The sequence below is a fragment of the Chiloscyllium punctatum genome, chromosome 15, assembly GCF_047496795.1.
Source record: "Chiloscyllium punctatum isolate Juve2018m chromosome 15, sChiPun1.3, whole genome shotgun sequence".
NCBI classification, from domain to species: domain Eukaryota; kingdom Metazoa; phylum Chordata; class Chondrichthyes; order Orectolobiformes; family Hemiscylliidae; genus Chiloscyllium; species Chiloscyllium punctatum.
In genome coordinates this window covers 83,641,780-83,656,151 of record NC_092753.1, presented here as the reverse complement: position 1 = coordinate 83,656,151, position 14,372 = coordinate 83,641,780, and the positions used below count along the sequence as shown (strand labels likewise).

Here is a 14,372-nt window from a genome sequence, read left to right as displayed (position 1 = left end):
ATAAGGGTTTCTGCCCCTCCCACCCTTTCAAGTAGTGAGTTCCAGATTCATACTGTTTCCTGAGTGAAAACATCTTTCCTCCCTTCCTCTCGAAACCTCCTCCACCTTCTCTGAAATCTATACGCCCCTCTCCCTGAATCACTGATCCCTTCAGCAAGGGAAAATGCTTCTTCCCATCCCCCCTGTCTTATACCCCATAATTGTATACATCTCAATCATGTTCTGTCTCGGTCTCCTCTGCTCTAAGAAAAATACCCCAGTCTATATAATCTCTCTTCATAACTAAAACTCTCCAACCACATGGCATCAATATTGGCTTCACCAGTTTCCAAATCTCCCCACCCTCCAACTCATCCCAGATCCAACCTTTCAACTCTGCACCGCCTTCTTGATCTGTCCTACCTGTCCGACCTTCCTTCCCACCTATCTGCTACATGCTTCCCACCGACCTGTCACTATTACTCCCCACCTGCATCCACCTATTGCCTTCCTAGCTACCTTCCTGCCAGCCCCCCCACACCCCCACTATTTATCTCTTGGCCCCTTCCCCCTCCCCATTCCTGATGAAGGTTTATGCCTGAAACATTGACTCTCCTGCTCTTCAGATGCTGCCTGACCTGCTGTGCTTTTCCAAGGCCACACTTTTCAAGTCTGATTCTCCATCATCTGCAGTCTCTAAAAACTCTCCAGCCCAGACGGCATTCTGGTACATCTCTCTGCACCCTCTCCGGTGCAATCACATCCCTCCTATAATGCACATTGCAGAACTGCATACACTACTCTAGCTGTGGCCTAAACAACATTTTATACTTTTCCAGCATCACCACCTTGTTCTTAAACTCTATGCTTGTAAGCTCTATGCCTCTGCTAATAAAGACAAGTGTCTCACATGGATTCTGAACTGCTTTATCTACTTGCCCGCTACCTTAAGAGACTGGTAGACATGCACACAAAGGTCCCTCTGATTCATGGTGCTCCTTAGGGTCCTACCATCTGTCCTATATTCCCTTGCCTTGTTTGTCCTGTCCAAGTGCATCACCTCACATTTATCAGGATTGAATTCCATTTGCCACTGATCATCCCGTCTGACCAGCCTGATTATATCCTGTTGTAATCTGTGACTATCCTCCTCAATTTGTATCATCCTACTAATTTTCGTATCATCTGTGAACTTACTGATCAACCCTCCCTCATTTAAGTCTGCACGTACCACAACAACAAGTGCCCTGACACTGATCACTGAGGAACCGGACACGGGCTTCCAGTCACAAAAACATCCCTCGACCATCACCTTCTGCCTTCTGTCATTCAACAGATTCTGCATCCAATTTGCCAACATCCCAAGGATAACATTTTTAAAAAAATCTTTGCTGCCACAATCAGACATGAAATTTCTTCTGCAGAGAGGAGATATATTGTCCCTAATTTCACCAACTGACGTCTGGTGATTTATGTTGATGAGTTTCTGTTCATTGGAAAAAGAACCTTGCCTGTGATGCTCTTCTATTGTTGGTTGATATCTCTTTGAGAAGAACGTAATGACAATGCTATAAGGACTATTCTGGAGAGCTTTACCGCTTGTCGCAACCTTTCCCAGCAACGTATACTTATGGAAGGAGGGGGAAAATTAAAATTGCATTGCAATCAAACAAGATCATGGGCTTGTCTATCATGTTTAAAAGTGATCTTAGTAATGTTTAAGTGTAATCACTTATTGTGTAGGCACTATGTCAGTTGCTTAATGGACAGCCAGATCCAACATATAGCAATACAACAAATGACCAGATAATTTTAATTTAGTATTGAAAGTATTGTAATTGTCAGCTAAGACACCATGAACGCCTTCCTTTTATTTGTTCTTTCACTGGGTATATGCATTGCAGGCAAGACTAGCTTTTATTTCTAATCCCCAATTGCCCTTGAACTGAGTGGCTTACTAGGCCTTATTGTACAGCTCTTCAAATTATACTGTCAGAGATCTTGTATGTCTTCACAGGGACACATTAAAGTCATCAGTTTAAATATGATCTAAAAGATAACTCTCATAACAATGCAGCAGTCACTTAGTAATCCATTAAAGTATCAGCCAAGATTATTTTCAGATTTCTAGTCAGACTCTGGCTTTCCACCTGTTGTTTCAATGAGTAGGTCACTGCTTTACTACAATGACCTGCAATTTATTTACGGGAAATTGTGACATTTATCTGCACTGAAACATTGCTGAAGTTTTAAAAATCCGCTGCAAGTAAATTTGAGAAACTCAATTACATTTTAAGTTTTCTTTTGCAGCGTTCTACAACATTTCTGTCCTGTTTATTAGATTTATGGAATGAAATAGATAAGGTGAGTAAAGCATGTAGATAATTGACTTCATGGAGCAACTAATAACTTGCATGTAGTTATTTGTAAAGAACTTAAATCAAGTTACTATTCTGCAGCAGGATTTAGGTCAAATAATGTAAAGAAATAGAACCTTTATTGGATGAATTTTTGACTAATATTCAGTTTTGGGGTCTAAAATGTCATTTTAATGAATGTCCAGATGTAAAATATTTGCTAAGAGAATTGAGACAGTAAGTTTCCCTGTCTTTGTGCATTTGTGTGTAATTCATAAATTGGTATCTATGAAATAGCCCCAGTGGTAATGATTCTGGAACTTTTGTAGAATAAAAGGCATCCAGCAAAGTGCCAACCAGTCCTGTGTCTGACACATTTTACTTTCCATTAGCAAAATCCTCAGCAGAATTAATAGGAAGCATGGCAAATCAATTGGTGAGGCTTCAATACTGCAATATTTGCTTCTAAGATGGTAAACTTCAGTCTTTTGAAGTGAGCTGGCTCTATGTTCAGTCAGTTCTTCTTCCTTGTTCGCAGTCCTTCGAAGTTGGAAATTCAATGCAGCAATGTTATTTGCTCTAACAGTAACATTAACTTTGCTTGAAAAACGTTATTGCTCATGTTCAGGATGGCTTATGCCACACACACAGTTGGTTTGGTTATTTGATGGAATAAAGGTTCTGGTGTGGTCTGTCATAAGACCTTGCCTGTGACTAGAGTTGAAGAATATGATGCTGGAAAAACACAGTAGGCCAGGCAGCAGGAGAATCGACGTTTTGGGTATAAGCCCTTCTTCAGGAATGAGGCTGGTGTGCCAAGCGGGCTGAGATAACCTTGTAGAGGGAGGAGAAGAGCATCTGCAGTCCTCACTTTCTCCTAGTTGATCTTAATCTACTGCGAATCCTCTTGCAAGGATGCCTACCTTGAAGAAGCTCTCCTCCTCCCTCTACAAGGTTATCTCAGCCCGCTTGGCACACCAGCCTCATTCCTGAAGAAGGGCTTTTGCCCGAAACGTTGATTCTCCTGCTCCTCGGATTCTGCCTGGCCTGCTGTGTTTTTCCAGCATCACATTTTCCAACTCTGGTCTCCAGCATCTGCAGTCCTCACTTCCTCCTTGCCTGTGACTATGCCACATATTACCTGAAAGACCCTCATGGATCACAGGTTGAGAAGCACTGCTGTCTCAAATGCCGAAGTATTATATATTAACCCAAGCTTGAATACTTGCAAATTATTGAAAAGCTTTGTAAAAGTTTTTCGGAGCCCATCTACCAATTGGAATGCTGGCTCAACCTGTACTGGCCATTTCCACGCATCCAGAAGGGATATAATCACAATCAGCAACCAGCCTTTTTGAGGATGCTTCCTGCCTCTGATGATCATTTCTCCCCCATATCCACCTCTCGCAGAAATTCTGCTGGACAGAGCAGATATCCTGTCTCCAAAAGCTATGGACAATCAAAGGTTGACCCCTGTCCAGTATCAGTGGGATGCAGGGGGCAGTGGACAACAGTCAGTATTGCTTTGTGGCCTACGCGATGTGGGCTGACACTGAAATCTGTGGAAAAGATGAGTTGAGCAGGGTCATTGAAGGCCCTAATGAAGAGCAGGAAGAGGGCCCAATGTGGACGGACCCCCATTATTAGATTCTAGGCCTACCCAGCAGGGAGGTTTTCCTGGCATGGTGTGGCACCTCCCGTTTTTCAAATACCTTTAAATTCCCACCGAAGGGCTTCCATTTGAGCTCTAAAAGGAATGTTACCCTCGAGCCTTCTTGCCCTGCAGTAAATAAAAGGGAGGCGGGAAAGCAGTAGAATTCTCACCCCATACCTTCCTGCTCAATCAGACAGCATTCACTGCTTGTATGTGGAAAGGAGTGGCAGTCGGGGTAAAGTTATTAACTTTGACACTCTCAACAGATTCTGCTGAGTATTTCCAGCATTTTCTATTGTTATGACACTAATTATTGTTTAATTTCACACCATTTGTTTGCCTGATGCTGAAGATGGGCAGAAAAAATGTAGTTTCTGCATCTCCTTTTCATTTCCTTTACACAGAATAATTATGACCTCAATAAGGTCATTGAAATGATCGAAAACACAGGAGAATTTAATACTCTGCGTGTGGAAGTGAACTCTGGAACCAAACGATCACGGATGTCAGCTATTGCAATTGTCTGCTTTCAATGTAAGTAGTCTGAGAACAGTACAACACGAAAGGAGATTACCCATGGGGATCTCAGCATGCAAATACTTAAGCTGAAAGCCAATGTATCGATTGATGTGTTGGCAATTGCTTTGTGGTATTGTGACTGAGCAAGAAATCCAACGACCCAGGTAATGTACAGGGGATCTGGGTTTGAATCCACCTGTTACAGATGGTTGTATTTGAAATAAAAGTCTAATGATGATGTTTGTCATAAAAATCTAATGTCTTGGCTTTAGTGACACCAATCTGAAGTCTGGGCAGTTGCCGTCTGAAATGGTGGTTGTATGAACATTTAGAAAGGAAAATAAGGAATAAATTAGGTGGACCACCTGGCATAAACTAAGGCACTGGAAGTGACAATGGCAAATGCAGCCTTGTCAACCGTATGAAGTTTTCCGTACTAACATATGGAGGCTAGTGCCAAAATTGGGAAAACTGTCTGACAACAAGCTGACATAGTCATACTGACAGAATCAAACCTTACAACATCCCAGACAACACCATCCTGGGTATGTCTTGTTCCACCAGTAGGAATGACCCAGAGATAGGTGCACAGTGGTATATACTAAGGTGGAAGCTGCCAAAGGCATCTTCAACATTGACTCTGGAAGTCATGAAATCTCATGGCATCAGTTCAAAAATGGAAGAGGATACCCCCTGCGTGTTATAATTTTCACAGTTTTCTGGCTTTCACAGAACAAATGGATACCAGAAAAATGTGCTTCATTACACCTAATCACTAATATGTTGCGATGTTTCAAGTCATCTGCAAAAGCTATAATACTTCCTTCATCCTGATTATGATAAAAAAAATTGGAAGATTAATTGGATTAGGTATTCCAGACCTTTGCAAGGTATGTTTTTGGCTGAAGGGGGGAAGGGGAGATGTAAAATAGCCCAGCTCACAAGCTTCCACTCACTCCAAGCTATCCCCTGTAATATCTTCTCTTTAGCTATTTCATGATAAGAAGTAAATCAAGTTGATCAGAAATAATTTATTTTTTATAAATCTGAGCTAGGTTTCCTTGTTTACCTCATGCATTTCCAATTGAAATGTTATTTTATCACTGACCAAATTTCTGATAAATTGCTTCCCAGTGCTGTTATACTAACTGATCTCGAGCTTCCTGGTTCATTCTTTCCCATTTCTTGAATTATTATATTGAGTACCATTAACAAACTTGAGTCGCTGGCTCTGCACATGCATAAAGTACAGGAGCAGAATTAGGCCATATTGCCCATTGAGTCAGCTCCACCATTTGATCATAGCTGATGTACCTCAACCCCATTCTCCTGTTCTCTCTCCATGACCCTTAACGAACTACTAATTAAGGGCCTGCTGAGCAATGTAACATGTTTTCTATCCAGACCAGATGAGCCACCAGTTTTCAATATTGCTTGAGTTTTGATTTTTTTTTTGATTCTGTACTAACTTGTTCATACCTTCCCTTATCTCTAAGTGTAACACTCAGAACATGTACATCCTTTTGCAGCAATGCAATGTCATGATGTTGTACTTCAGGCATGTCATAGAGATGTACAGCACGGAAACCGACCCTTTGGTCCAACTCATCCATGTTGACCAGATATCCCAACCCAATCTAATCCCACCTGCCAGCACCCAGCCCATATCTCTCCAAACCTTTCCTATTCATGTACCCATCCAGATGCCTTTTAAATGTTGCAATTGTACTAGCCTCCACCACTTCCTCTGGCAGCCCATTCTCCACACACACCACTCTCTGCGTGAAAAAGTTGCCCCTTAGGTTACTTTTATAACTTTTCCCTCTCACCCTAAACCTATGCCCTTTAGTTCTGGAGTCCCTCACCCCAGGGAAAAGACCTTGTCTATTTACCCTATCCATGCCCCTCATGATTTTATAAACCTCTATAAGGTCACCCCTCAGCCTCCGACACTCCAGGGAAAACAGCCCCAGCTTACTCAACCTCTCCCTGTAGCTCAAATCCTCCAATCCTGGCAGCATCCTTCCTTTGCTGATACATGAAGGTTTCTTTTGCATTCTAAATAGACCAACTCTTTCCTCAGCTAACCTTTCCACCTGATACATCTGCTCTCTGTTCTGGCATTTTTCTGTTGACTTCTCAATTTCTCCTCCCGCTCACTCTGTGCCCTCAGTGGCTTTCTGTTGGTGCTCTTGCCTTTTTGTATTGCCCTCTCACATTATTTATTCTCCAACAGCCTCTCTCCTCTCCATTCTAATTCTATTTTGGAAATGTTCGTATGTCTGTTGTGATATGCATCATTGTATGAGTTGGCAGCAAAAGATACATCCGCTTTATAACAGCTAGTGGCTACTTTTCAGTACTATTGCAAAGAGGTTTCGTTCATAAATGTACCTTCTCACCCGAGCCCACCTAATGAGGTGACGTCCTGACCACTGTTGTATGTCTGCTCCAGCTGAAATTAGGAATTTGCTGTGGGTCAAGTATTGAGGAGAATTTCTGCTCCAGTGTAAGTCTTTGAAAACAATCTGTGACTTTAGAAGTTTGAGTTCCTGCATTTGTCTCCAATTTTCTGTGCCTTTTCTCATCCTTTTTTAAAAATTTAAATTCTTGGAGGACATATATGATTAGATTAGATTCCTTATTGTGTCGAAACAGGCCGTTCGGCCCAATCCGTCCACACTGACCCATTTCCCTCTGACTAATGCATTTAGCACTATGGGCAATTTAGCATGGCCAATTCACATGATCTGCACATCTTTGGACTGTGGGAGGAAACCGGAGCAACGGAGGAAACCCACAGGGAAAATGTGCAAACTCTGCACAGACAGTCACCTCAATTGAACCTGGGACCATGGTGCTGTGAGGCAGCAGTGCTAACCACTGAGCCACTGTGCTGCTCGTTAAGCCTGCTCTCACATCTTGCCTTTATGGCTGCTTAACTGTGAGCATATCTAGCAAATATTTCATGTAGGAGGGACTGTAACTGAATGCAGACCTGCTTGTCTCAAATTGTGTTTTAATAGAGGGACAATAAGTAGTGGCAAGCTGTCCCTACTATCCAATCTGCAAAATGAACCCTCTCAACATTGACTCCAAACCAAATTTGGGATCTTAAGGTTTGCAGATGTGTTATTTGTTTGTTACTAATTGATCTGTCATAAATCAAAAGTTTATGCAAATTGTGAAGGAACTATGTTTATTTTCAACACTTTTTTTCTTGCAGATGCATATATTGTAAAGATGGTCTTAGGTGGTGAAAATATTCTTAATTTAGTGCCAAAAGGAGATCATCAGGTAAGTAGAAAGAGAGAAAAGAACTCTGTTACGGGATTGTATGCAGCTGCAAATTGAAGTAAAGAATTTACAGCTGAAATATGTTTGAATGTTTCCTTCCAATATTAATGTTACCTGACATTTTCTTGACCATTGCTGTGAAGACTGATATGCATTTTCAACAAAATTCTTTATGTTGGGATTAGGTCATTTGTTTCTTGTTGCATGGGGAATAAAAACTGTACCTATCAAACTGCTTAAAGTACTAAATATTTTTCATTGTACAATTAACGGGTTGTAGGAATAAATTTTTGTTAGCCAAAATGATTAAAGGCATATGAGCAAAATTATTAAGGGATATTTGGCAAAGGCAGAGGTATAGAACTAAATTACGTACAAACCATAATCCTGTTGAGTGGTAGAACACACTGGAGGGGGAAAATGGCCTTCTGTTGAAATAATGATTTGTGGGAGGTTACAAAGCAAAGTAAATCTCTTATGAAGAGATTTAAATAATGTATAGAGTTTTAGTCCTACAGTCACGCTAGTGTGTAGCCATTAAATGTTATAAAGTGATTTTTTTGAGACAGTTTCTTTTATCTCCTATCACATGGTACTCTTTGAAGTAGAGCAGTGGTGTTATCTTGGTGTCAGAAGCCTGTCAATAAGGTTCCACATAAGAGCTTAGCATATGGATTGGAGGTTGTGTACTGAAATGGATTGAGAACTGGTTGGCAGACAGGAACCAAAACGTCGGAATAAACAGGTCTTTTTCTAAGTGGCAGGCAATGACTAGTGTGATATTATCGGGATCAGTGCATGGAGCCCGGCTATTTACAAGATTTGTTCATTATTTAGATGAAGAAACTATATATAATATCTCTAAGATCACAAATGGGACAAAGCTAGTTGTGAAGGTATGCTGTTAGGAGAACGTATAGATGATTCTGTGCACTTTGGACAATAAGTAAGCAAGCAAATACACAGCAGATGCCGTATTATGTGAATAAATGTGAGGATATCCATTTTGGCTGAAAAAACAGGAGGCTAAGTTATTTTCTGAATAGAGTACAATTTTGAAAAGGTGAGCTGCTACAAGACCTCAGTCTCGTTGTACACCAGTATCTGAAAGTAAGCATGCAGTGCAGCAGGTAATGAAGAAGGCAAGTGGTTTATTGGCCTTCATCGCAGTAAAGAAGCAGTCTTGCTGCAACTGAACAGGCAATTAGTAAGATCACACCTGGAGTATTGTGTGCAATTATGGTCTCCTTATCTGAGGGAGGATGTTCTGGCTATTGAGGGAATTGCAAAGAAGATTTTCTAAACTGATGCCTGGCATGGCAGGGAGAGACTGGATTGGTTACAACTATATTTGCAGGAGTCTAGAAGAAGGAAGGGGGACCTCGTAGAAACTTGTACAGTTCTAACCGGTTTATGCAGAATAGATGCAGGAAAGATATCTAAATGATCAGGAAGTCAGAACCAGGGGTCACAGTCAAAAGGACAAGTCCAAAGGATAAAAGGTAAGCCTTTTTGGATAGAGGTAAGGAGAAATTTCTTCATCCAAACGGTGGTGAGCATGTGGAATTCTCTGCCACCGGAGGCCAAAATATTGAAAAATTTCAAAAAAGATCCAGATATATTTCTTGAGGCTAAGGGGATAGAGGATGTGGGGAGAAAGCGGAAACAGGGCTACTGGGGTGGATGATCAGCCATAATCAAATAGAATACAGGAGCAGGTCCGAAGGGCTGAATAGTCTAATCCTGCTATGTTTCTATCTCCAGCCCAAAATTTACCCTTTCAACAGTATCTTAAATACAAATTACTTCGTCATTATCACATTGATGTCATGTGAGTTTTCTATGTGCGAACTGGGTGTCACAATTCCTATATTATTGCCGTGACTTCTCTTCCAAAGATTTTAATTGGTTGCAAAGTGCTTGGGAAGTTTGAAGATACAGTAAAGACTAACTTTTTTTATTCTTATTTGGGAGAGGTGTACATAGACTTTGGAGTTATGCTCAAGGGGATTAATAAGTGAGCAAAGCTCAAAGTTACAAATCCCTTTCCTGCAACTTGTGTTGACAATTTTTTGGAAATGCATCCTATTTTATATGTAATCCTATGTAAAATATATTGGGGTAAGTGTAAAATACCTTTCATAAGGAAAAGAAAAAACAAAATACACTGAGTATTTGATGGATTATTATCCATTTCTAATATTTATCAAACTTATTTTCCTGGAGAAATGGGGCAGGAACTTATTTAAAAATTTGACTGAGACGCAATTCTAGATCTCCCATATTTGTAACATTTATAGCTGCTGATAATACATTAAATATTGCATTTCTTTTGCAATCTTCAGATAAATCAGAGGCACTAGATCAGTGGTTATGTATGTAAGGGATATGCTTGTGATATTGTAGGAATTTATATATTTGTCCTAAAGACGGTACATGAGACTGTAACAGATTTTAGAATTTAATTTTTTTTTTATCATTTCAGAAAAGTGAAGAATATAAAAAAAAAGGCAATGAAGAATTTAAAAATGAAAACTATGAAGCTGCAGTAAGCTGGTACTCCAAGGCAATTGATTTAAGGTATTTGAATGAAGATGGAACATTGTATATTCAATTGTACAGACTGATATTTGTATTAGATGCTTTTTGTAGACAGTCTTGTTTTGTGTTCTAAATGATTGAATAAAAGCCTTTTTTAAATTAGTGATGGGGAAGATCTTAAACCTTACAATTTTGAAAATGTAAAGGTTTGACTATTCAATTATGAGAACATGAGCCTAAGTTCATCTAAATTCTGTCACTGTTTTAATTTGTTCCATTGACTGATACAAGGGATTAATTACTATTTGATTTTTTTTTAAAAATTGATAAACCTAATCATTGTGCAACATCTAAGATTCTAAATTAGTCCACCCCTATGTGCAGCAAGACTGAGAAACATTCTAGCCTTGGACTAATAACTGGCAAGTATTACTCATGCCATGGAGATGCTAGGCAATAGCTATCTCCAACAAGAGACAATCTAATGGCACTATCATTGTTAAATCCCCCACTACCAACAGTCTGATGTTTTCTATTGACCAGAAACTGAACTGAACTAGTTTTTTTAATACTGAGACCACAAGAACAGGTCAGAGGGTAGGAATTCTACAGAAAGTGACTTGCTTCCTATCTCCTTATTCACCCTCTAAAAGAGTGTGATGTAATGTTTTCCTCTTCACTCCAGAATCTCTATATCATGCAAGACAACTGGATGGATATATGAATAGGAAGGGTTTAGTGAGATATGCACCAAGTGCTGGCAGATGGGACTAGCTTAGGTTAGGATATCTGTTTGGCATGGACGAGTTGGACTGAAGGGTCTGTTTCCATGCTGTACATCACTGTGACTGTAACAAGAGAAATTGGTCACCTACCACATACAATATTTATTGCCTTCATTACTGATCATGGTAGCTGCAGGGTGTGCCACCTACAAGGTGTACTGCAGTAACTCAACAATGCTCCTCCATCAATACCTTCCAAATGTGTGACCTGAACCTTTTCGGAGGACATGGGCAGAAGATGCACAGGATCCCCCCACCTGCATGATTTCCCTCCAGCTGCATATCATCCTGACTTGGAAATAGATTGTCATGCCATCAATATTCTGGAACTCCCTCCCTAACAGTACTTTAACTTTACTTTTAATACACCTCAAGGACTGCAGTGGTTTAAGAAGGCATCTCACTACTGTCTTTTCCAGACTAATTGGGAATGGGTAACATACACCCATTAGTGATGCTATTATCCCATGAATGACTCAAAAACTGCTTTCATCAGAGGGTCACATAATTTCTGTCTCACAGGAGTTAAGTGCTTCCAGTTCATCAAAATTCGCAGTCAAGGGTGTGTTGCTGGAAAAGCACAGCAGGTCAGGCAGCATCCGAGGAGCAGGAGAATCAACGTTTTGAGCGAGAGCCCTTTATCAGGAATGAGGCTGGGAGCCTCGGGGGTGGAGAGATGAATGGGAGAGGGCGGGGCTCGGGAGAATTTAGCTAAGAGTGTGTGGATGGATGGAAGTGGGGGTAAAAGTGATAGGTCGGAGAGGATAGGTGGGAAGAAAGATTGATAGGTGAGACAGGTCATGACATTGCTGAGCTGGAAGATTGGAACTGGGGTAAGTTGGGGGGGAGGGGGGAGGGAAATTAGGAAACAGGTGAAGTACACATTGATGCCTAGGGTTGAAGGGTCCTGAGGCGGAAGATAAGGCATTCTTCCTCCAGGTGTCAGGTGGTGAGGTAATGGTGATGGAGGAGGCCCAAGACCTGCATGTCCTCGACAGAGTGGGAGCGGGAGTTGAAATGTTTGACTACAGGACGGTGGAGTTGATTGGTGCGGGTGTCCTGGCACCTTCCCCTACCACCGCAAAAATTGCAAAACCTGTGCCCACACCTCCCCCCACCTCATTTCCATCCAAGGCCTCAATGGAGCCTTCCACATCCATCAAAGTTTCACCTGAACTTCCACACATGTCATTTATTGTATCTGTTGCTCCCGATGCGGTCTCCTCTACAGTGGGGGGACTGGACGCTTTCTTGCAGAGCGCTTTAGAGAACCTCTCCAGACACCCGCACCAATCAACTCCACCACCCCATGGCCAAATATTTCAACTCCCGCTCCCAGTCGGCCGAGAACGTGCAGGTCCTGGGCCGTCTCCATCGCCACTCCCTCACCATGCCTTATCTTCCACCTCGGGACCCTTCAACCCCAAAGCATCAATGTGGACTTCACCAGTTTTCTTACTTCCCCTCCCCCAACCTTACCCCAGTTCCAACCTTCCTCATGACCTGTCCCACCTGTCAATCTTCCTTCCCACCTATCCGCTCCACCCTCCTCTCCGATCTATCACCTTTACCCCTTCCTCCATCCACCTAGTGCGCTCTCAGCTACCTTCTCCCCAGCCCCACCCCCCTCCCATTTATCTCTCCACCCCGGAGGCCCCCAGCCTCAATCCTGATGAAGGGCTGTGGCCTGTGACTTTGATTCTCCTGCCCCTCGAATGCTGCCTGACCTTCTGTGCTTTTCCAGCAACACACTCTTCACTCTGATCTCCAGCATCTGCAGACCTCATTTTCTCCAATCAAAATTTGCAGCCACTATTAAGTTTATGGATTATTGATTACATTAATTTTCAATCTCTTTCAGGCCTGATAATCAAATTCTGTATGGAAATCGAGCGCTCTGCTTCTCACGAATTGAAAATTACGGGTAAGTTTTCAAAATAATTATGTAATTACAACTAGTTAGGTATTCTGGTGCTCATTGATGTATGCGTTGTTGACGCACGACTGTTCAGAAAAGATATTTAACTCTTGTTATTTCTTATTGTTGGGTTCAGGAAAGTGTCCCCAGTATATTTGCATGAATATTTAGATTATTAGTCCAGTGACATTACCATTATGCCATCCTCTCCCCAGTAGGGGATGTTATTCTGCTTTATCCTAAAGAAAGATGTGCATTTATGTAACGTTTTGCACAGCTGCAGGAAGACTCAAAATGATTTACAACCAGTAAAATACCTTTGAAACATCGTCAAAGGCATACTACATGAAAGCAGACCCTTTAGTTCAACTCGTCATGGTGATCAGGTTACTGAAATCCAACTAGTCCCATTTGCTGCACTTGGTCCAAATCCCCCTCAACCTTTCTGATCCATGCAGCCATGCAAATATTTTTTACATGGTGTAATTGTATTCCCCCCTACCTCTTCCTCTGGCAGCTCATTTCATACATGCACCACCCTCTATATTAAAAAGTTGCCCCTCACGTCCCATTTAAATCTTTCCCCTCTCACCTTAAACCTAAGCCCTCTAGTTTTGGACTCCTCTACCCTGAGTAAAAGACCTTGGCTATTAATCTATGTCCCTCATGATTTTATAAACTTTGGTAAGGTCACCCCTCAGCCTCCTATGCTCTGGTGAAGAAAGGCCCAGCTTATCTAGCCTATCCTTATAACTCCTGTCTCAGTAACGTCCTTGTAAATCTTTTTTGCACCCTTTCCAGTTCAATAATATCCTTCCTGCTGCAGGGAGACCAGAATTGTATGCAGTACTTTAAGTGTGCCCTCGCCAATGTCTTGTGCAGCCATAACATGACATCCCAACTCCTGTACTCAGTGCTCCAACTGATGAAGCCAAATGTGCCAACACCTCCTTCACCACCCTGTCTATCTGTGATGCCACTTTCAAGAAACTATTTACCTGCCCCTGGATCTCTTATTCGATAATAGTCCCCAGGGCCCTACCATTAACTGTGCAAGTCCTGTCCTGGTTTGTCTTAACAAAATGCAATGTCCGTTCCTCAGCCCACTAGCCTAGTTGATGAAGCTCCTGTTGTACTCTTAGATAACCTTCTTCACTGTCCACTACATCACCAATTTTGGTGTCATCTGCAAATGTCTCCATGCCTCCTATATTCTCATCCAGATTGTTTATATGAATGAGAACTGCAGTGGACCCAGTACTAATCCTTGCAGCACAGCCCTCTTGACTGAGCAACAATCTTTTACCACCACCCTCTGTCTT

The 14,372-nt window shown here is 41.6% G+C and overlaps 1 protein-coding gene across 2 annotated transcripts in view; it reads left to right on the top strand.

The window, feature by feature from the left end:
* The window catches only part of ttc3 (tetratricopeptide repeat domain 3), a 129,326-nt gene that overhangs the window by 30,532 nt on the left and 84,422 nt on the right, over window positions 1-14,372 (top strand). For both annotated transcript variants that reach the window (XM_072585683.1, XM_072585682.1), the window contains exons 6-10: window positions 2,290-2,343; window positions 4,395-4,524; window positions 7,736-7,806; window positions 10,292-10,386; window positions 12,994-13,056. In XM_072585683.1, the coding sequence (XP_072441784.1) occupies window positions 2,290-2,343; window positions 4,395-4,524; window positions 7,736-7,806; window positions 10,292-10,386; window positions 12,994-13,056 (413 nt within the window). The remainder of the gene's footprint in view (window positions 1-2,289; window positions 2,344-4,394; window positions 4,525-7,735; window positions 7,807-10,291; window positions 10,387-12,993; window positions 13,057-14,372) is intronic.